The 23,561-nt window shown below is 40.4% G+C and overlaps 2 protein-coding genes across 4 annotated transcripts in view; both read right to left on the reverse strand.

Annotated features, from left to right (window-relative positions):
* Positions 1-658: 658 nt before the first annotated feature.
* On the reverse strand, positions 659-6,137 carry LOC123982681 (charged multivesicular body protein 6-like). The gene is made up of 8 exons (XM_046068403.1): positions 5,879-6,137; positions 5,130-5,239; positions 4,610-4,697; positions 4,439-4,525; positions 4,285-4,350; positions 4,013-4,093; positions 3,781-3,853; positions 659-2,446 (listed from the first exon to the last, which is right to left on the reverse strand). Exons 1-8 carry the CDS (start codon positions 5,939-5,941, stop codon positions 2,397-2,399), a joined length of 618 nt encoding a protein of 205 aa, XP_045924359.1. The 5' UTR covers positions 5,942-6,137; the 3' UTR covers positions 659-2,396.
* Positions 6,138-9,884: 3,747 nt separating this feature from the next.
* Positions 9,885-23,561, reverse strand: part of abca5 (ATP-binding cassette, sub-family A (ABC1), member 5) — a 30,820-nt gene continuing 17,143 nt past the window's right edge. For all 3 annotated transcript variants that reach the window (XM_046068198.1, XM_046068197.1, XM_046068199.1), the window contains exons 19-38: positions 21,192-21,358; positions 20,762-20,889; positions 20,380-20,517; positions 20,177-20,290; positions 19,661-19,831; positions 19,282-19,395; positions 18,981-19,118; positions 18,800-18,868; positions 18,597-18,688; positions 18,222-18,345; positions 17,958-18,075; positions 17,754-17,845; positions 16,712-16,887; positions 16,243-16,318; positions 15,800-15,894; positions 14,597-14,716; positions 14,366-14,518; positions 13,087-13,166; positions 12,916-12,971; positions 9,885-12,793 (exon numbers count right to left, since the gene is read on the reverse strand). In XM_046068198.1, the coding sequence (XP_045924154.1) occupies positions 12,653-12,793; positions 12,916-12,971; positions 13,087-13,166; positions 14,366-14,518; positions 14,597-14,716; positions 15,800-15,894; positions 16,243-16,318; positions 16,712-16,887; positions 17,754-17,845; positions 17,958-18,075; positions 18,222-18,345; positions 18,597-18,688; positions 18,800-18,868; positions 18,981-19,118; positions 19,282-19,395; positions 19,661-19,831; positions 20,177-20,290; positions 20,380-20,517; positions 20,762-20,889; positions 21,192-21,358 (2,362 nt within the window). In that variant the 3' untranslated portion in view covers positions 9,885-12,652. The remainder of the gene's footprint in view (positions 12,794-12,915; positions 12,972-13,086; positions 13,167-14,365; positions 14,519-14,596; positions 14,717-15,799; positions 15,895-16,242; positions 16,319-16,711; positions 16,888-17,753; positions 17,846-17,957; positions 18,076-18,221; positions 18,346-18,596; positions 18,689-18,799; positions 18,869-18,980; positions 19,119-19,281; positions 19,396-19,660; positions 19,832-20,176; positions 20,291-20,379; positions 20,518-20,761; positions 20,890-21,191; positions 21,359-23,561) is intronic.

Here is a 23,561-nt window from a genome sequence, read left to right on the forward strand (position 1 = left end):
GCTATTTCAGGCTCCCAAAAGGCCTGAACAATGTCGATACACAGGCTTTGTTTAATGAAAACACTTAAAGGCTATAGATAGGACCATTTAATGTCTTTCTTTTGTTGTGCAAAGGTCTGGCTGACACTTTTGACCTGTAGCTTTCATTCTTGGATCACCTTTAGAACAACAATATTACCACTTGTAAATAAAATTAAGCTTTTAAAGAGGGTCAAAAGAAAGTGGACGCTTATAAAACCATAATGAATTTTTATACAGGCTTCACTCTCTCCACCACATGTTGAACCTGCTGCAGGGATTTGCTCCCGTTCACACACACAAGAGCATCAGTGAGGTCCAACATTGATATTGGTGATCAGGTCTGGCTCTCAGTCGGTGTGTCCGGTTCATCCCCAAGGTGTTGGATGGGGTTCAGGACTCTGGGAAAAAAAAACATTTCTTTACGGAGCTGTCTTTGTGCAGCAGCGTGCCGTCATGTTGAAAAGCTAGAGACGCACTATCACTACCAAAAACACAGTATCAAGGCCTTCCAGAGCAGTACTTATCAACCCAGGTCACCTGCTCGGACAGCTTTAGAAAATATCTGTCGCCATCTTGTGTTCACTCATGAAACTGGATATCAGACTGTGACCTGCAGTGAGGCAACAGAAAGCGTGACGATAAAAAAAACACTTTTATTGTAAAAAGGATGTACACAGAGAGAGAGAGGTAAAATTTCCAAAACAAATTTTAAGACCAGTTTGATGCTGCGCAGATGAAATGACGTCTGCAGCCTTAGTCATCAGTGTTTTCTGTCTTCAAGATTAGCTGATTTACAGATTAGTTCTTCAAAAGATACACAAGCTTAAGCCTCACGAATGTAGGCCATCATTTTTGCTGCAATTTAACACAGATCTATACAAGCAAATCAGAGCATATATATCTGTTAACAGTAAAATAATTACAGGCCCGTGTGTTGATAATACTCCCATCGAGGTTCTGTCAAGTTATTCCCTTGAAGAGATTAACCGTTGTCTGGGCTTCATAGGTAAACCCATAGACGATATGATTAGCCCTTTCTCCAATGACACTGAACTAATCCACAAGGGGAGCAGAGAATTAGATTAGTTAAGCTGCTTGAAAAAGGGGGTCAGACCGAGAGAATATTCTGCAAAACAGATTCTGCTTATGCAAATGTTTCGAGAAAACGTTCCAGGGTGGGTCAAATACTTTATATGAAAGCAAAGCTCTCAGAGACTGAGGCAGACAAGGCCTGTACTGCGAGAAGATAATGCCAAAGACCACGGAGGCGTGGGTAATGTTTTCGTCGAGCCCGCCTTAAAGGGTCAGTTCACTAAAATGACAAGAAATACATTTTATCACTCGATCCTGCTGCGGTCTGGCAACACGGATCCAGCTTTGGTTTTATTCGCCCAGATATTTAAGTCCAAATCCCGTTTAGTCACTCCTTTCTGCAGTTAAAACACAGTGTCAGTGTTTTTAATTTATTTTGAATTTTTTTATTACTAAAGCAAGGGGAAATGAAAATCTCTGTCTATTTAGACTAAGAATGGGGCGTCATGATGAAACCACAAAATATAAAACAGAAAATTCTCCCTATTTGGTTTGTGATTCACAGCACGTGTGATTTACAGAGCAGATATGTAGCAGAGACAACAAGCTATTTCATTTCAGGTGGATTTTAAAATCTCAGAGTATGTCTTTGGTAGAACTTAGTCCCAATAAAAACACTGCTCACAGCGCGACCTGGGTGTTATCCTGTCTGATTTGGACATTGTTTTCAGGAACGAGATGCTGCTGCTGAGTTTTCTGAATGTCATGTTCAATTCCATGAAAACTAAACTCCACTGTCCTGATGTGGAGGCAGAAATCTCCAAGACGGACGTCTCAAAATCTGGACAAATAAAAACAAAAACGCAATAAACATAAAACTTGATAAATAAGACTTTTTGTCATTCGAGTGAATTGACTGTATTAATTACAAACCATATCCATTAAGGAGAAGATGCATCCATGAGGATGAGTTGATGGATTACAATGAGTGACACATACACATGCATTTAAGTTAAACCCTCAATGTATGTAAAATTATTTCAAAGAACACAAATCAAAGTAAGGTTAGGCACAATTATCTGACGTCAAATCAGCATTTCTCCAATGAATCGAGGGCACTGCAGTGAACCTGTCCCGCCTGCCTTCATGTGTCGACCTGCAGCAGAGGAGGACAAACGGCGGCCGGGTGGGATGGAGGCAGCCCAGCATCTGAGAGCGGCTGCTGTCACTTTATCGCAGGCCTCGGAAGGAGAGCGAGTTCTCCAGCAAATGCTTGTGTGGTTTTATGTTTGAGTAGGACTTAAATGTTGTTGTGGAGAAGGTCCAGCAGGTCAGTCACGTTCCTACGCAGCGAGCAGCTCTCGCTCTGGCTTCTTTCTGGGACGATCCCTCTCTGAAACAAAAACAGATTCAGGACTTACAAAAGAATGGGGGGCACAGAGAACCTGTTCCTAAATTATAACAACTGCAAATTTACTAAGAAACTCGAGATGCTCTGACTTTTACTCTGCAGATGCCGCTACCTGATACCAAGCAGAGATCAGATAGCAGCACTATCGTTTCCTCGCTTTATAATCTGCATCACACATTCCTCACTGCATGGAACCCCTTGGAAGTCATTTGTATGCAAGTTAATGTGAGGCTTCAACTGTAAAACACAACTTCAGTTAAACGGATCTTAATCTGACATCAGACACGACGTTCATCCTGTCAAATAACATGCAACACACACATTCACAAACAGCAGTGAGCTGCCGAGAGAAACAGCGACCAGAGGCGATGCTTCGTTACACACTTCTGCAGCTCTTCATCTAATGAACACAAACACCGCGGAGATCCATCTTTTTCCCCACAAGCCAAAACTGACCTCCCACATATCGTCTTTACTAGGGCGGGACGCCCAGGTGCATTAATGGCCGATTTTTGGCGACCCATTTTTAGCATTTTGCAGAGAAAGATGTTATCTGGTGTTTCGTTACAAGACGTGGACACAGTGGATATTTTACAAGCACGGACCAGGTAAAGCAACAGTGACCACACCGGAGCAGAGGTCATTCTGAACCACGTTGGTTTCGATCGTTTCAGTAGGCTACGTCCAGCGTGTTTGCAGAAACACTGGACCTGCTAAACTTTATACGCGCTTCCTCTGGATCGCAGCGTTCTTTTATCCTCTGCTCGGCAAAAGTTCGTTGTTCATACGGCGTAACTCCAATCCTCAAGCTTTGTTAAACTTGGAATAAAATAAATTATGTCCATGCGCCGCCTCAAAAACGTACTTGAACAAGACAAAGCTGAGATGGATGCTTTATCTGAAGTGTTTTCAAACAGCATACAAATACACATGGTTAATATCGCCATCTCCGACATCCTGAAGCATCCAGGAGAACTAAATAAGGCTAACCAATACTCTGCTTATAAGGTCAATATAAGGACCAATAATGAACTGATGGATCAGTACATCCCTGTGAGAAACAGGCATTCGACTCCACTTATGTTTTCCTGAAAATGGCAAAAGTTTTAACCGACTTTGCTTCCATATATAGCGACAACTGCAGCTAAGCTTCACAAGTGGAAGATATGTGTCCCACACAGTTCTTCCTGTAGGTGCAGATTATAATGGCAGCATTCATAAAGCTGAAGGAAGCTCAGGGCAACACAAAGAGGCTGTTCGGTGTCTCGTCGCAGCCCAGGTCAGAGGGGAATTTAAGACAAAGCATGTGAACAAACCTGGTTTCTCCTCTGTGGGCTCCGGGACTTCCGGCAGCTCCTCTGCAGGAACCTCAGGAAGCTCAACGTCTCCCTGAGAGAGAGAGAGAGTTTAAAGGACAGATCGGGGACATCACATGATCAGGGAACCGGTGTGCTAAAAGTTTCAGGTTTTAAGTACACTGATCTGAATTTTATAGTCAAAGATCAAAGAAGTGTAAACAGATTTGACAGCGATACTGACTGCACCCACCTGAGTTATGGCCTCCAGCTCAGCCAGTACAGCATCTTCATCTTCTTGTGTTAAGGAGCCAGCCAGCATCTCGTCTATTTGCTGCAGAGAGACCACAAGCTCTCAGTAAACTGGTCTTATATTTAATAATATTGTTAACTTGATAGTTAGACAGAGACCTGAAATTTTATTTACTGAAAACTGACTTTAACTTTCATTTCAGTTTCTCCGCATCTGTTATCAGAACATCTGGAAAGTAAATTCAGGGTAAAGAAACAAATTGAGAAACTTACCCTTTGGTACTCAATTGCATCTTGGGTTTCATCCATAATCCGTTCGACTTCTTCAACGGACATCACCTAATGTTGGAAAAAACAGCCAACCAGGGCTCATCAATAAGCACAGATGCAGGCAGAGGGCGTGACATTTCGGAGACACTTCGCCTACCTCGTGCATTTTCTTCAGACATTCGTTTCCAATTTTCAACCCATCAATGACTTTCCTTTCAATCTGGGCAAACTCCAGGTCTTGCACCTGAAATAAGAAAACAGAAGAGTTGGTCTTACTTTAGCGCCGCTGCTACTCGCTGCGCGTCAGTTAAATCCTCCCATCACTCACCATGCGCTCCAGGTTGCCTATCTGGTTCTCCGTCTTGTCTAGGAGTTGATCCTGGTAGCGCTTCTTTTTCAGCAGGAGGAGTGCTTTACTGTTTAAATCCAAAAGATAGCACAATTATAATCACTCATAAAGTCACTGCAAAGCAGAGACTGAGTGGTAAAGTAAAATAAATGGTTTGGTAAGCTTACTTTGGAAGACACTCCCCAGAAAAAAAGAAATCAGCTACATAACAAAGCAAATCTCACATCGAAAATCTAATAATTAAAGCTTCATTACATTCAAGCTACAGTGTTGTGTGTGCTGCAGTATTTAGATTTTACAACGTGCAGCATATTATTTTAGTGGCAAATGTAGTGTAAATGTTCACGTAAATTCCACTGCAAGTTTTTTCTCACCGCAAAACACCGAACATGAATTTTTCTGGAGGGACACAACAGGTCAGACGAAGTTATCTGTTATCTGTTTCCACTTATTCACGACACTGAAACTCCTCAGAACTGTAATTTATCCGTATACTCACTCTTTTTTACCATCTTTCAGCAGCTGCTTAGCTAAAAATCTCTCCTTCTCCAGCCGCAGGTTGATCCTCTTCTGATACTGCCTCAGCTTATCTCTTTGCTGTTTCAGTTGCTGCAACCAGAAAACAGATGAATAAATACAAAATGCATAGGCACATGGATGTCATTTACACTCAGATTAATGCATTAATACCCTACAGCAGCTTCTCAGTGGGTTTAGATATTACAGCTGTCAGTGTCAGTACAGTGTGCAGAAAGAACAGCCTCTTCTGTCAAACGCTGCTGCAGCTGCAATCTGAATATCAGCAGTCAAACCGGTCGTACGATATTTTACTAAAATAGCAAGGACAGACTTGTGTTAGTCTCCTCGGATTAAACCAGCATACAACAAACTTATCTGAGCAGCACTTCGGCTAAAGTAGTTAAAATCTCAGCTTTAAGAAATCACTTATAATGGTTTAAGTTTCTCAATCGCAACTTAATTTGAAGGCAGAATCAGAGATCTGATTATTTTAAGTTAACAAAAAACACACAATATATATATTTAAGATGCATTCATGCCGATTTTAAGAGTATCTTAGAGAGTGCTGAAATTATTAAGTTTTGTTGTATAAGCTGTGTGTGTACGATTACTGACACGCAAAGGTTATTAAATTACCACATTTTTAAAAGCAGTTTGGCGCAAGTTGCTGCAGTTAAATGACAGAACGTTATTAACTGTTTAGTTAGCTAAGCTAATGTTAGCACTCACCAAAACAGCCTTGTCTTGTTCTGTCACTCGGCTGTGTTTCTTTTTTCCAAAAAGATTTCCCATTCTGACAAAGCATCCCAGCTACAAGGTGCAACCAGGAAGAGAGTGCGAGCCGGATCCGCAATTAAACTATGTATTTTGTTTTAACTTGTAAAAAAAAAGAAAACAGATTAGCAGTGTAGCTTCTCCTCCATTATTTGTGTAGTCATCTGTGAGAGTGGTCCACACCCACATCAGGAAGGACGGTGTCCGGGCAGGGACACAAATGCGAGGAACGAGATCTGGAAAAGAGCTACTTTAAAAAAAAAAAAAAAAAAGAAACATATGGCAGAAATAAGCCTCATTAAATAATTTTTCAAATAACGTGCGCGCCATGAATGAGGCCTCGTTCCGTCGACTTCAAGCGTGAAATGAAAGATGCGAGTATGTTTAAATAAAGCACAAACTCACTGTACTGTGAGTGATCACTGCCCCCCTGTGGTCATAGACGAGAACTGCAGCGCAAGATTTGTCAAACTTGAGTCAGTGCTGAAATAACAACATATTAAAACTTCCGGTGAGCACCTTCAAAATACAGAGTCTCAAAATTACAAACAATACGTGACACAGCAAAGATACAATGACTGTTAATGAAGATAATGTGCCTTATATATAATTTCTTAAGTACGTTTTTTATATTCTAAGTTTACCTTACTATGTTGGTAAATATTTTATTTATGAAAACAAGAGCCTTGCTGTTCTATGTTTGTATGGTTGAGAAGAATAGAAGAATGTCAAATCATTTCCCTACGAGATTTTGTACAATTTTGTATTGTGCAAAAGGACTTGGAAAAAAAACAACCTTCGAAATACAGTGACCAAACTAAAGCAATCATAAACGAACCAATTAAATGGATAATAAAATGATCAACTGTTGTTAACTGGTACAGATATTTTACTGATTGTTATTATTCTTTAGAGTTATCAGTAAAAGTATTGTATCTATATATATATTCTTTACTGTACTTACTCACTACTTAGTACAACTTTTTCTCAGTTTTTCTTATTTAAAAAATAACAAACAAATATGAAAAGTATTTTTTTACCTCACCGTGGAAACACAATTACTCAGTGTCAGGAAGTCCTTCATTTACAAGAAGGTCAACAACCTCTGAAGCTGTTTAATCTCAAGTGAAGCGTCCTAGAATTTACGTAAATCTTGAGCCAATATCGTGTGTGACATCAATGTCAGCCAAATTATTTCTATGTTGATTTAGTAGTTCAAGTCCAGTGAGATGTTCATCCTGAGAAATGCTAAAAATCACAAAGCCAGTGAGTGAGTGTGCTATCATTTGCATACTTTCCAATGACCTGGGTTCAAGGTCGCCAAAAACTCGTTTATCCCTGTACAAAACCTCAAATAAGAGCAACAGGCAGTGAAAATGTGGTGTCTGAAAGAGAGTTTAATTGTTTAGAGGGCTTTGATTTACATTTATTGTGGCTAATTCTCTCACGTGAAAATTACAAAAATGAACTGAATATAGTGTATTTCTGGGAGTTACAAACTTAATTTCCCTTTACAACTTGTTTTAATGTGACAGATAAACTTCTACTTTCTAAAATCACAATGCGTTGTGTATTTATGCACATTTCTAAAACAATTATACTTGTTATTATCAATTAAAGTTTCTCTTTGTTATTTCTATATGCTCAATAATTAGTTGTTATTGTTGTGTAATTGTGCTCACTTACGTAAAGTAAGTCAATTAACGTTAAATTTGTTAGTTGGGTCTCTGTATTTTGAAAGTAATTACCGGAAGTGGTAGTATGCTCTCATGCCTGCATTGACGCTATTTTTACGGATTTATTGTGTTGTAGTTCTACACTGTGACCACGGGGGGGCAGCAAACACTCGTGATAAAACAGGTCAACTATCTATCTTTCGGTGGCTTTGACGTTATTTAATACTAAGAAATAATAATGAAATTATAATCCTCATTGTTTTCTCATTCTAATAATGTCACCCGTACTGATACTTTTAAATAATCAGTGCTGGAGGAGAAGAGACGCTAGTTAGCACTAATGCTAGCTAGTTAGGTAAAAACCCTAAAACCTCATCCTCTGCTTTAAAATATATAATTATCACTATTAACACACGTATTCTTCCCACTTTAGAGTTATCGCCTAACTGTCACCATTAGAAAATAATAAACATCATGATTTCGTGATTGTTTCTTTAGTTTTAGATGGTGTCCGTTTGGTCACTGTAATTTGAAAGTATTCACCGGAAGTGTTGGAGTAGGATGTCATGCCTGCATTGACGCGAGCTTTTAACTTGATGTGTTGTAGTTCCCCGCTGTGACCACTAGATGGCGGCAAACACTCATACTTTTATCTCAACAAGCACATGAAGTGGACTACAAATTAGTTTGCGTCGTTTCTACTCTGTAAAATCCTCTCTGGTGAAGTTTAACATTTTTTTTTTTTGACATTATGTGCTCCTTCTTACACCAACAAACTGTGGAAAGATGTAGATTTTGACAATATTAACTGTTATTTTGGACTACTGTATAAGAATGTCATTTATGGTTTTACAAATGTTGAATGTAATCTTAAATATTAATACTTCATGATTAATCTTTTAATGTAATTTTTGTATTCAAGTTAAAAATCCGCAAATGAAAATTCACTAATGCCAAACCAATATTCACTGTATTTAAGAAATTAAATTGTATATTGGAATGATAGCATTCTTGTTTTGGGATGAGGTTATCAAAATGGTGAAATTATGCACTTCACACTATATATTTATAAAATTATAACCCACATATCTTTTATTTCTTTTCCTTTTTTATTATTTATTTCTCTTTGTCTTTTCCTTACCAGGAGAATATAAACATTGTATGTTTTGTACCCATTCTGATTGTCTGTATGTTGTACTGAAGCAATTTTTTTCAAGTTAAAAATAAATAAAGTGGAACTACAAATGTTTGTATAGTATAGAAATATAAAACATATTGATCTCACTTTCTTGAACCGGCTGTAATATTAGTAAAAGTAAAAGTTAATATGAAGGTTTTTCAATGTGGACAACACAAAGCAATGAGGTAGTAAACACAAAATGGGGATTTGACGTGCCTTAAAACTCAGAGTTACTAACATTGTATTTTAATTAAATCCCTTCAAATTTAGTTGTTATTATTATTTATTTTTTGTTGTTTGCTGCTCAGATTTAATTTTAGGTTCATTTAACATTACTGAAGATGCCTGTTAATTAAAGATGTTAGTAAAGTTTATTTTTTTTAAATACCGGAGACGCAGCTACGCACCGCGGCCGCTAGAGGGCGCCAAACACTCACGACCACCATCAACTCTGCAAGTGTCAAGAGGCAGACATGATAGTGTATTAACACTTCCGGTGAAGACATTCAAAATAAAACCATAACAGAATATGCTTCATAAAATAAAATGAATAAAACAATCAATATCAAACCAGAAACATACATCTATTATACTTTCATAATAACAATCTGAAATGTTAGAAAGCTTTGACGGTAGGTTAGCATGTTCCAAGCTATATGTATTGTTCGTTAGTCAAGAACTACAAGGCTATGCTAAGTCAAAAGGGCCTTTGTGTTAACTGTGATGTTTTGTGTGATTCTTGTTTTCACTTGTGAAAATTTCTGTTGCATTCTCTTTATTACATTCGTCTTTACTTGTTTCTTTTTGCTGTATGCATTTTAATGTGCATTAAAATGCACATTGCACTGAGTTTACTTGTTCAATTTTAAACTTCTGCAACATGGTTACAAACCTTATTAAAACCCGGGTAGGTTGGAAACTTGTCATAGTGGGTAACTTACACCTTGTTGCATTACATTGCTTCAGATTTAACCAAACACACCAAAATAAAAAGGTGTTAAATCACTTTTGCCCAGCAGTCTGTGTTTAACGGATGAAACTCACCAGCAGCACTCAGGTTAGTCAGATCAGTATCTGGCAATCAAAAAAAAGGATGAAACAATAATTTGCATTAATAACATTTATTCATGAAAAGGTCGTGTAAAGACCATAGAGTCCATTAATGACAAGTGTCCATCCAGACATGCGGCGATACAGGAAGAAAAATACAGCACACAATTAAACCGGTCTTTAAAAAATAAAATCAGTGCACAAATAATCTTACAAAGATTGCATAATATAAAGAAAGGTTATAAAATTTCCCAGAAATAGTGCAATTTTACCACCACCGGGGAAAATAAAATGAAACCTGCTCCACAAATGATGCCAATCTGCTTAAATGCTCCACTTTCCACCAAGTGGAAGAGTTGGTTTTCTTTAACTAGGTGAGATGCTTTTTGTTCTGGAGGCAGGGGTAAGAGGAGCGCAAAGAAAAGCCGATCACATTTGGGCGGCTACATGTTACTGAAACTGACAAACTCACAGAACACACATGACTGTTGGGAGTACAACAAGTTCTTTTGTGAACAAATACCCTGCATTGCACTTGGGAAAACAAACATAAGACATACATATTACATGAAAATCCCATCCACCCTCGCCACACGTTAAGCTTAATGCAGAGCCAGTGTTTTACTTTGTTCACTATTCGAGGGAACAAGGCTACATGTGTGCAAAAAAACAAACAAAAACAGGGTTTAAAGGAAGTTTTCACATTTAAAAAGGACGTTATTCGCCCAATTGTGCATGGACGGAAACCCAAGCATTACTTCCTCTCACAAGCGTAATTGAATCTTTTGTGTAAAGCAGTCTAATGTGTGTAGTGAATGTTTGGGAAGTCAATCGGCCTCGTACTCAATTCATGAAGCACTTCACAATCCTCTGTACATCAGTTCTTAACTTCAGTTAAAGATGACACAGAAGGTAAAACAAGCAAATAAAAACCTCTAACAGGTAAATGGAAGCTACAGCTTAAACACATGATCCCAGACGCGTTGTGCAAGACAGAAAAACTCACCACCACAAGGCAAATGTGCCACGGCTCCGAGAGTCAGACACGTGACGGAGCTCAAAAGGAATTCGTGTTGGATATTTTATTCAAACAAGTTTGTATAATTCATATCAAAAACCTACGGCTGTCTTTAAAACAATCGTCTTCCCATGACAAGTAGACCAACTTCCCAAAAAAACAGGTATGCAAGAGGTATATAAAACAAACACACCCGACTGTAATTAAATCCTGCACAACCAACCTGCAACAAACACTTCCTCCGCAAAAGAGTCATACAGTCGAGCAAAAGATCAGATGAGGAAGCTGGTCAATTTGTTATCATTTAAAAAATAAAAGTCAACCCAACAGATCACATATTTATCAAGTCTGTTCAACAAAGTGTCTTAAATTCCCTTTAACCGTATCGTCCTCTCACCTGAATGTCAAGAAAAAATTACAATATATCGGTTTGCTGATAGGTATTGCACCAAAAACCCACCTGTTTGAACAAATACTAGATTATGCAGACATAGCCGCAGCTACACAAAAGTATATACAGCACTATAAACACGCACACACACGCACACCAAACAGGCTAGATAGAGTTAACAAAAACAACACAGCTGCGTGATTAAAAGTGGCACCAAAGTGAAACAGAGTGACGACAAGAGCTCAACAGAGCGGTCACTGCTGAGTTACAAACCCTCCGTCTCATCGGAGGCCAAACGTACATTCAGATATCTGTTATCAAAAATCCTTCCATCTGGATCTGAAAACAACCTCGAGCTTCACCTGTCCACGTCTGAGGTCGTCGGCCCTGGCTAACGTCTGGCGAGGGCAGTGTGCTACATGTACTGGTGTGCATATAATCTACACTACGGCTAAAAGCTAAACCTGCAAAGGAAGGCCACAGATCATCTATCCAAAAACCCTCGTCCCAACATCCGGCTGCCACATGTCAATAAAATCGGCCTCCTCGTGAGCGTGCATGCTGAAACACTCGGTCCTGGAGAACGTGAATGGCGGTCTGGATGTGAAGATGTGCATGCTGGTGTAAAATGAGGAGAAGGGACACGGGTGTTCAGCCTTCAGAGGAAAATAAAACACTTGTTTGTGACGTTGGTGTCTTTGTAAAGACTCAAATTCGGACATTTCCTCATCCCGCTGCCCCGCTCAATTATAGAACTATTATGCAAACTGTTAATGCACATGCTACTGACACTAAAGAACAAAAAGTACTTTTCAGTTTCAGTACATGACGAGGTGTGGTAGTGTGATTTTCTGAGATGTGCTGCTTTGGTACGATCGTGGATGGATCCCAGTTGTGGTAGTGCTTAAAAAACAGTTTCACAAAACACAACAGACAAGAACATCCGAAGAGACGAGCAAACACACAGACTGTAACGCCTCCCACAGAGGGGAGCGAACGGGAAGGATTACAAAGCATAATATTATATGTTATTTATATATATATATATATATATGTTGCTTTTACGGACTCCCTGTGAAGATAAAAAAAACACCATAAGAAAGAGGATTAGGTGTCGCATCAGCGTGCCGAGAAGGACTGCGGGCCCCCCTCGTTCAGTGCGATTCAGAGAAGACGGAGCACCAGTGGACGAGGGTAACGCACACCTCAGACCCAGAGACAGGGGCCTTAACAGCCCTGAGCCTGAACACACAACAACAGTCCCGGTGAAACGAGCCCCCACCCAGTTTGTTTAAGGGCCGTCGGTTTGCGTGGAGCGGGCGAGTGCTGGCGTGAACCCTTAGGCGCTGAAGCCTGGCATGTGGGGGTCGGTCAGTCCTGGTCAGTGGCCCGTCTGCTGCCTCTCAGTTGTGGTTCAAAGCTGGTGCACGATGCTGTCCGTGTGGTTGACTGGAACCGGGCCGTCCTGGCGCAGACGCTGCCACTGGAAAGTTGTGCTGAGGGAGCCGACCTCGTCCTCCTCGTTCTCCTGCTCCTTGGCAAACTCCATAAACACCTGCAGGACGGGGAGACGGGGGAGGGGGGCATCACTCAGAGGACTTGTTTGATTGTTTCAGCACACATCTGAACTTACCGCGTCTGGCATCTGTGGTGGAAACTGGTGTGTTTTCCGCCTACCTGCTCTAACGTCGACTGGGAGAAGTTGTACTCCTCAAAGTTGAAGGTTTGCTTGGCTGAAGATAAACAGAGATTAGGAAGATAAATGACACAGAGTGAGTCAGCAGATCCAACGTGTCCCAGATGGCTGCTGTGTGTGTGAGACAGAGACAGACTGCAGCAGTGACTCACCTCTCTCCAACTGGGAGAAAGACTTGGCCAGTGAGCTGACGTCCTCCGTGGGGATCTTGTAAACCATCAGAGTAGCAAAGCTGCAAAGTAAGCATCATAAATGTTTGAATATGACGCGCTAAATTATGAACAGGGCATTTCGTGGTTTTAGCGACTGCGATCACTGCGATGCAGATGATTCTGAATCAAATCAAGTTAAAAATCTAATTTCTAAATGTTAACTGATAACGAAAATTTGACAGAACTCGGAAGTGGTGTGTTCCCCCTATATTCTGTGCACCGTGCGTTTTGACCAAAGGAACTAAACCCTGGAACTAGTTGTCCGCCTGAGATCGTACATCGGCATTAAATGTATTGCTCAGAAACAGCAGCCAGCGTGCAGCAGCGTTACCTGTGAACAGCTGATGGCGTTACGCTAAATACCGGGTCCTGAGTTGTTGTTTTAAGTTTTCACCAGTCAGGAAGTTTCTGCACAGAGCTGAAGTCGGTCTTCTCCTCTCCAAAACAAGCGGAACAGCTGATTACAGCAGGTAATTGAGCTCGTTAAACATCCCGTTCCTCCGACGCTCAGGCGACACAGACGTGATGCTGCAGCTGGTCTGCAGCTCTTGTCGGCTGGAAATGTTTCTTCGCAGGTCACGGTAGAAACGCACACAACAGTGGGCTGAAGGAACCGGTTAATTCCTTGGAAAGAGATCTGGGGACTTGGGTTCTTTTGGTTGAAAAGCGTTGTTCGTTGGGCTAGCTTCCAGTCCTCATTTATCAGAGGACATCTATGTGGTGCTGGTATAAGAACAGCGGATGTTAGGTCAGTGCGTACAGTGTGTGAAGCGAGTGTGTGGGTGAGCGAGTGGTAGAAAGTGACTGTGAAAGCTTGCATTGGAAAGGATTCGCAGTAGGTTGTCAGTCAGGCAGTGAATGCTGTTAAAGAAAGGATGACGGTGACCCGCTGAGGAGCTGAGGTCAGTAAAGCAAATTAGGGGTGCAAACTAGTCCTTTTAAGCTAATGGCGAGACGTTTCTTCTGGATTTTAATGTGCGCAATGTGCAAATTAAATGCTTGATAATTATCCAGGAATCCTGTAAAGAAAAGATAATGATAATTGTTTTATCATCACACTGCAGTCCTCTGAATCGTGAGGTGCCTAGAGATTCCCACCGCTAACGGACAGAACAGAACATTTATGCAAGACTGTGAATGCTTTGTTTCTGCACAGCTGCAGGGAAGTTGTGCTGACGTTACACTCAATACACGACGATTCAGTTGACCTGGGTCTCACCTCTCCTGCCGGGTAGCGTGAGGGAAGATTCGGAGGATCTCTTTGTGCAACAGCGCCACCTGCTGGAGCCCCGTCAGCTCCTCTCTGAGTTTTACCTCCAAACTGTAGCTTCGACCGTATTTCCCTTTTAAATGTTGGATGGAGCCGATACATCTGAAACACAGACAGAGCACTGAGCGATCCAGATATCTGCCCTTTCAGAGTATGCCCCGTACGCTGTGGGGTACCTACCTGAGCTGGCCGGAAACCATGATAGCTACGCGGTCACAGACGGCCTCCGCCTCCTCCATGTAGTGCGTGGTGAGGATGGCTCCCCGCTGACGATTCTTGAAAGCGGCACGCATGGCCCTCCTACAGAGAAACAAAAGGAGACACTGCAGTCAGAGACTGATTTTAAATACGACAGAAAGACAAACAGCAACAGCACGGCCCTGTGAAGACACAAATCCTCCACAGTCAAGATAAATAATGAATTCTTTCCGCTCTACAGCTGAACCTACTGACCAAAGTTACCACAGAGGAGAACTACTTTAAAAAGTTGACTTTGATGTGAGAGACCCGGATTCGATTCCCACTGTGACACGTCCACCAATGTGTCCCTGAGCAAGACACTTAAATAGGGCTGTACATTACATTATTTTTCCAAGTCGATTAATCTAACGATTATTTTTTACGACTAATTTTGTGTATTCTAAAGAAAAAAAAGTTGCCTATTACTCAATTAACATACGACTTTATCCAAAATAAATATCAAAAACATGTCTAATCAATAAATCAGTATTTTCTTCAATCATCCTGATGAAGCACATTAGAATAATGACAATAGCAGCAGATCTTAAAATGAATAAAATTTCCTATTTCGTGTTGTCATAATAACAACAATAACAGACAGTGATGAGGCTACTTTACTTAAAACTTTAAATGCAGTATGATAATCAAATGTGTTTCTGCATCAGTGTGCTGCTATCACTCCGTGTGTGGCACAAACGTTTCTGTGGTGTCAGCTTCTGTCAAGCTTAAGGCCGTCACCGACGGTCGCGGTCTGCTAGCTGGAGCTTGTCCTGAAGAATCCCTGACGAACACCGGACGCAGCAACGCTTAGATGCACGTAATGCGAGTCGACGTAATTTACGTAATCGATCTCGTCGACGGATCGCCCCCAGCCCTATTCGCAAACCCCTGGTTGCTCCGGAGGCGTGCGACCTCCAACGTATTTAGCAATTGTACGTCGCTTTGGATAAAAGCGTCAGATAAATGAGTAAATGTAAGAACAAGATTGAAATGGACTATTTAAATACATTTTAGTTAAATAAAAAATCAAATTATAATCTTACGTTTCCTTTAACAATGAATTTAACAGTTTAACACGTTAGAATCTAGAAAGATTAAGGGATGTTAGTATGTTGGGGATGTTTGTGGCGAGTATAGTCTCACCACATGCGCTGTTTAGACTTAGGGTCCATCCCTGACGACGGCTCATCCAGTAAGACGATCTGGGGATTCCCAATCATACTCAAGGCAAAGCACAACTGTAAACAAACAACAGTGTAGTCAAACTGTTACAAAACAGATAAAATACATGAATTAAAAGTGTAAATTTAGATACAATGTCGAGGGAAGACACAACACTACACAAATTATATTTTATTATTCAACATGGCAAAACACAAATTTTATTCCATAAAGTCAAAAATGGTCCGAGAAGCTGTCTGCATTGAGTCATTTTAGTGGTCCAGGTGAAATTTAAGTTAATTTGTAAATGCTTTGCGGTTTATTTTTATGTTAACTCTTCAATCTAAAGTCTGATGGATTCTTTAAAACACTGTATCTGAGTGAGTTTGGGCTTTGTATAGTTAAAATGGTGAACAGGTTCTCACCTTCCTCTTGAGTCCTGCTGACAGGGTCTTGGCTTGTTTGTTCAAGTGGTCCTTTAGCTCCAGAGCGTTCACCACACTGACAACAACAACAACAACAACAGTCGCAAAACTGTCAGCAACTTTAACATACTTCACTCTACCTACTACCACAAGAAAAAGTAAGGTATTCTTGAATCTCTTCCATCATTTAGGAAATAAATTAACACTCACAACACAAAGCTATCACAGTCAGTATCTGACTTTGCCCCCGTGCCATTCATTTGCTGTGCTGAGTAGGTGGAATAATAAGATACCGTTTCTGAATTTTAAAAACAAATGGCCAACCACAGGATGTCATCTTTAACAAATCAGAGATGAAAAAAACAAACACATTTGATAAATCGTCTCACTGGAGGAGGGAGGCTACAGATTATAATCCAAACCTTGTCACACTACACATTTGTGTCTGTAAGAGTGAACGGAGGCTCACCGTCTGATGATAGCCGGTACGTCCTGTCCTTTCAGGCCCTTGATGGCAGCGTAGATCTCCAGGTGCTCCTGCAGAGTGATCCTGGGCCACAGAGGGTTCACCTGTGGACAGTAGCCCACATGTTCCAAAGGATTGTCCACTTGACGAAACTCTGTGCTGTAGTCCCCCATCAGCACCTGGACAAAGAAAATAAAAGTTTACATTCAAATAAAAGTATATGATGTTTCTAAGATCTGGAAACGTAAGTGCAGATTCTTTTAAACTTACCACATTGAACAATTCGGCTTTAGAATGTGTTTCTTTATACAAATATCTTGGTATTTGGTTGGATAGTAAACTCTCTTTTAAGACCCATATTAGAGTCCGAGTCTGTTTAATGTGCTGCCTTACGTTTTATTACTGGGGAAACTCTCTTTTAAGACCCATATTAGAGTCCGAGTCTGTTTAATGTGCTGCGGTTGGTTGGGATTCCCTGTTCTCAAGAAGGGCTAGACACTTTTCATTTTTTACACAAAGTCCAATTCAAACAGCTCTTACCATACACAATCACGGGACTGGATAGTTCTAGAGGTTCCCTGGGTTTATACCAAGATAGGTAAACATCATTTTCCATCCGTGCCACTCAAGTCTAGTTTTAAGTGTATTTTTTGACAAAACTTGTGTTACAGGGCACCACTGTAAATGAGACCTCGGTCTCAGTGGGTTTTTTCCTTGTATAAATAAATAAGAAAACATGATTGGGTTTGTTACAGAATTACAATGACCAAAGATCAAATGGATATCAATTTCTTTCATATTAATTGTTTAAATATCAGGTTGAAGTAGAATAATCAAATGATATTATTATGCTCACATCTTCATTGAGTTGGTGTAGACGTGTACATGTGTAGCTAACCCAACCTCAATGTTAGTGCAACAAAAACACCAGATATTTCCATTTAACCCCAGAAGGTTACATGAGTAAAAGTCTTAAATGGGGACCAGGAACTAATATTCCACAGGACAGACAAGGAGAGTAGCTTTAAGGTTATCTGTAGCGTACCTGGCCTGCAGTGGGGTCAGTGTCACCTGACAACATATGCATGATGGTGCTCTTTCCTGCTCCGTTGGGGCCCAGCAGTCCAAGAACTTCACCTGGAGAAACAACAGTTCTGTTTTTTTCTAAAATGAAGACCATGGCTGAACTTTTGTGACTAGCTTCCTAACGGATCGGGAACAGCCCAAACATAAAAGACTAAAAACATACCTTTGCGAACACAGAAGGAGATATTCTTTGTGGCCACTTTCCTCGTCTTGTTCAGAGAAAAACCTTCTCTTCTGCCCTTGTGCTGCTTCCTCAGGTTACTCACAACCACCACTGGCTTCTAAATGGACAAGACACAGCGAAGAGAGACTAAATTAACTTATGATGGGTGAAAAACATACTATGAATAAAAAGAAATCCTGCAAATTCAGGTTCTCGATCATCAACCGAGACACAATTCAACAGCTCCAAAAGATTTTCACTCACCTCTTCACAGGACTGGCAGGTCAGGGCCTCCTTCACTCTGGCCTTCTCCATCTGAACATCCTCATCCTCGTTCAGCCCTTCTTCTGGGTTCCTCTCCACTTTGGGCTTTGACTTGGATGAGATCCTGTGAAGGTTTAAATAAATACATCAAGGTTGGCTCTTTTTTACAAATGAATTAAGGTTTTTAAATTGCTTATCTGACAAATCTGGTTTTGTATCTAGATCTAAAATCACTATAATGCATCATTATAACCTGAACTCGAACTACCAAGAGTCTCAATTCAGACTGTTTGTGTGAAATAGAATATAGAAATAAACCTTCTGAGTGCAGAGGCTCTTTGTAATCTGAGTTATGAACTGAAATCTGAACATCACCTGCAGAACTGATCGTTTTTCATTGTCCTCCCTCCGTAATGGATCTCCAGCCAACGAAGCAGGAACAGCAGCAGGATGCACTGGAGATAGGGCTGAGCACAGAAACAGGCACATAAGTATTATAGTCACACCACAAACTTTTACAGTCTCTGTTTTTTGAACATAGCGCTGTTTGGCCAAACGTTTTAAAATAAGACACATACAGCTATGACCGCAATGAGCAGGTTTTTCCATAAGTAGTTATCCTCGTACAGAGAGGGGAGGAAGGTCGCCTGTAAACGTGAAAAAAAAAACAAAATACACAGCTTAATCCAGGTTTAAAGACAAAAAGGCAGACAGAGAAACCACTGAAAAACCACCTGGTTGCCCTGGTTGAGCTCCTACCCTGGTGATGCAGTTGAGGCAGCCCATGAGAGGGTACAGCGGGTTGAAGAAACATAGGATGTTGTGCAGGTTTCTGGTCAGTCCGAGGTTGTCGTTCACAACTGACAACTGAACCAGCGAGGCAGACACCACACACACCTGAGGCATAAGTCACGCAGTTAGTAAGCAAAACTCTTTCACCACGTGTACAATATGACAGCAGAGCTGTGAAGGTAGGCAGCGATCATAGTTATTAATCTCATGATTTCAGGAACACATTTTGGAAGGTGGCTGCGCCTGTATTTTTTTAATGCCGCCTCACCATCATGGAGATGACAGAGAAGAAATCCCTGTTGCTTTGGACTCGAGCGAAGCCAAAAGAAAACACATAAGTGAAGAGGATCATGGCTGGACCAAAGCCAACAGTACACAGGACCTAAGAGAGGGGAGAAGAGACGTCATGTAAAGTGACTCAATGGTAATATTTCACATTTCATGAATATTGCAATATGTAATGTATAGCGTATCATATGTTTGCTTTTAGAATGTTTTTAAGTCTTAACTAAGACTTTTGTCTGAAGGTTAAATCTAGATATGTCAAAAAGGTGGAATAGAGAGGAAGGCTTTCCGCAGTAATTAAGGTATTGTTGTCCAAGGAATGGAAGACGAGTGGTACACATTATAATCTTGACAGAACAGACCACAGCGGTGAGGTTGCTGGAAGAGAGCAGGTCTTCAGTGTGGAAGGAGAAGAGGATGATGGTCATGCAGGAGAGGATGAGGTAGTAGAAGGGGATGTCCACAGCTGCCTGCCCGCACCAGTAGGCTGACGGTACCAGACCAGAGATACGCAGCGTAGAGCGACACTTGATCTGCAGAAGAAAAGAAAAAAACAACAGGCAAATATGCCGAAATCACTACATTTTAATATATAGGCCAAAATATCTGACATGTACTGCATTATTATACTGATTTCTAATAAACAGAGAGGATGCCAGCAGTAATAACACACTGCAGAAGAAGAATAAAATAAAATATAATCTAAGCAGTTGCTATGAGTTTTCTATGTGCTCTATGAGAGGGACAACAGAAACTCAAAATTAAGAAATCCACCAAGCTGTACGTGTACATGCTTTAAAGTGCAATTTATTTCTTCTTTTAATGGCTGGACAGATGAAATAATCATTAGAATCACATCACTGGGAGTAAGTGATTACCTCTCTGTCTCGTGTGTGGTCCATTGCGAAATATGCAGGCATTCCAGCTGCCAGCATTCCCAGTATGATGGCCTCTATGTACACCAGAGCGAAGGACGTGGCATCTGGGATTTGCTGAGGGATCAAAACATATAGCATCTTTAAATGGCACTGGGATATGGGATAAATAAGAGCTGCGTCACCTGACTCTGTCAAACACTCACATAATCAAACGGTTTGGTCCAGGTTCGGATCTGTCCAGTGCCATTCAGGCCTCTTAGGAGAGTGTTGCTTAGTATATTGACAGCCATAGGCAAGGAGTGAACTGTGGTGCTGTTGAACGCAATACTGTATCTGAAACCCTTAACAGACAGAAGAAAAAGTGTTAAAGAGTGTCACATGTTGGCAGGTGAACTCCACTACATCTAAATATAAGGCTCTCTGTTTGAGAGTCCTCTAACTAAGGGGCCCTTCATCAGGAGCACTACTGCCACATTAACTGTAGGTGGAGGCGCTACAGGACATGTGAGTCCACATCTTATGCTTTATCTCCAGTTCCATCAAATATCTGGTATCAAAAGATGAATATTACAATATTAAAGTGACCTTGCTGGATCCTGTTACGTTGATGGCGGCGCTGTGGGGAGCTGCAGACATGTAGTCGCTGTGTTTCATCATCTCCACCTTGATGTCCTGAGACTCCAGATTGTGGATGAAGTCAGAAATATCAGAGTCTACTGGCACAAGAAAAAAAAAAGCACTGCTTAGTTAGAACTGTGCCCTTGGGACAAATCTTATCGATTATGATGTACTGTGTTATTTAACAGTTGTACAGCAGTCAGTATCCCATCACAATATTTACAGCATCCAGCACTTTCTGAAAGAAATCAATCTGAAGTCCATTGAGAGGACAAACCTGAAAGCAGACTTAGAAAAATATAATTGAAGGTCTAGGTTTCAGCCGTACAGCTAAACATCCTGATGAAAAAAATATCAGCTATCATCATGTTTCCTCCCAGGTGTCCGGCAGACTCACCTGAGCTGTTCTGAACCAGGAGGCTGGTGGCGTACCTCTGGGGCGCCTGGTTCCGTTTGAGGAGGTAAATGGGCAGAAACTGACGCTCTGGGGAGTGAATCTGGATGTTTCCTGTGGCCAGAGAAAGGACGAGCACTGCAGCAACAAACACCAGGAACAAGGCCAGACTGCAATAGAAGGAAGGTGGTGAGGAAAGACAGGATCAATGGAAGGCAGTGTTTTACAGAGTCTTTGCAATCCTACAGCAGAATATAAACCTTTTAACCATACATATTTTTAAATTATATCTTTGATCAGCTTACATCTGATATAATGAAAATATATTTTAGCAAATTAAATATTAGCAAACATCGGTAGAATATATTAAAAACCTATAAATAGAAGCAAGGGCTGCACTAATATGGCAAAAATCATAATCACAATTATTTTGGTCAATATTGAGATTACGATTATTTAAGACAAATTAATCAATGACTCAGGAATCATCAACTTTTAAAATTGAATGCTTCATTTTTTTAAGGATTATATATGCAAAACCCAAATGCCCATGAAATGCAAAATAGTAATCCAACGTTCTTCACTTTAAACAGCATCTTAGAGGTAAGAGGATGACAGCAACACAGTGTTTGCCTAAGTTTAAGTTTGGGGCGGGCGGACGTGCCGCCAAAGGGCTCTGTGTTGTGGGTGGGCCTAGCAGGTGACAGGTGAACTACTCGAGCTGACAACGATTCAACCTTGGTGTTCTGTCAGGATATGCAATGACTTAATGCAATGGGAACGGACTGACCCGGTACCGGGGATGTAAGCGATTTTTGCTGTTCTAGCTGTTTTCCGTCCAAAAACTGCGGCGCTTTATGTCCACAGAGATCGTCTGGCGGGCCGCCATCTTGGTGAGGTCGGCTGCGGTCTTAAGTTTTGTTTGTGTCATGAGGTATGAGAGCAGAAGAAGAGTGTGATTTGGCAGAGGCGATCTTTATCGGTCTCTGCTGGCGACCCGTAGGAGCTACACAGACATGCAGGATATGCCTGCGATACGAACAAAATGAGCCCACCCACAGCCCTGTAGGATGTTCTGTTCTCAAGCTGTGGGCCAGTAAAGCTTTTGGTCATTTATATTGACTGTTTTTATTTCAATGTTTTGGAAGCTTTATGTTATTTGGAACCTGGTTGTATGGAGAGAAATAGTGTTTTGAAGATAACTACCAATAAAAGTGAACATATAAACAGTAAATATGGCCAAAACATGGACATTCGCCTGGTATATTTTTGAAAGATTGTGTAATAACTGTTGTATATTAGTTTCTTTTCATCAAATTTACAGTCACAGTTGTATTCCAGGTGTATCAGAAGATATTCAGGTGCATTATAATCTACCTTATGATGGTTTTGATGGTTTACTGCATCAAAATAAAGCTTTTTTTTCCACCAGGCGAGGATGAAAATACCATATTTTTTTTGTATTTCATATCCATGTAGTCTGTAATGGTAAAATAAATATGTTAATGTACAATGGATTTATAATCCTTAGCTACTGACCTTTCAAAGGAGACCAGAATTATGCATCTAGGCCTAATGGTTGAGGAGATATTACTGATTTATTTTGGATATGTTATTTTAGGCGTTTTTGTTAGAAATAGGTGCCAGGTACCGATGGTGAATAAGAAATTTAATCTTTTAAACAACGAGCAGACAGCAGGCGCCGCTGCAAAAGAAAGGGGTGCGCTGGATTCATAACAAAACTAGAGTATCATTGCAAAACAAAAAGCGGGACAATAAACGTTTTATCTCAATTATTTATCAATTATCAACTGTAAGATAGTTTCAGTGTTTGTACTGCTGTTATTCTGTCGTTACAATCTGAGTAATTGTGGTTTAACATTTTAAAGTAAATCAAGAAACATCTGGCTCGTGATGTAGCCTACAGAACATTCTCCACTTATAAAACTTATAAACACTTCGGAAAAATAAACTACAGAAGTATTATCAAAGGAGGCTGTTGCTTTATTATTCTAAACAGACATTACATTTTTAGTGTACAGTTGTGGTTATAGTACTTTAATATACTTTTATTTTATATAGTTCCAAAGCAAAAATCTTTGTTAAAAAGTTCAGAGTTTTAAAGTTAAAATCTACTTGGCAATAAATCAGATTGTGAGCTTATTGTGTGTTGAAGACCAGTAACTCACTTGAAAGATATTTAATTAATAATCAAATACAGTGGGGGAAAAAAGTATTTGACCCCTTGCTGATTTTGCAGGTTTGCCCACTTACAAAGAATGCAACAATCTACAATTTTAATCATATGTACATTCTAACAGTGAAAGACAGAATCCCAAAGAAAATTCCAGAAAATCACATCATATGAATTTA

The sequence above is a fragment of the Micropterus dolomieu genome, linkage group LG14 (assembly GCF_021292245.1).
Source record: "Micropterus dolomieu isolate WLL.071019.BEF.003 ecotype Adirondacks linkage group LG14, ASM2129224v1, whole genome shotgun sequence".
Classification (NCBI taxonomy): Eukaryota; Metazoa; Chordata; class Actinopteri; order Centrarchiformes; family Centrarchidae; genus Micropterus; species Micropterus dolomieu.

Coding starts and splice junctions, on each gene's coding strand:
- LOC123982681 (XM_046068403.1), bottom strand. CDS start 5,941: ATGGGAAATCTTTTTGGAAAAAAGAAACACAGCCGAGTGACAGAACAA. Junction 4,526..4,609: donor TAGGCAACCTGGAGCGCATG/GTGAGTGATGGG, acceptor TTCTTATTTCAG/GTGCAAGACCTGGAGTTTGC. Junction 2,447..3,780: donor GCCCACAGAGGAGAAACCAG/GTTTGTTCACAT, acceptor TTTTTGTTTCAG/AGAGGGATCGTCCCAGAAAG.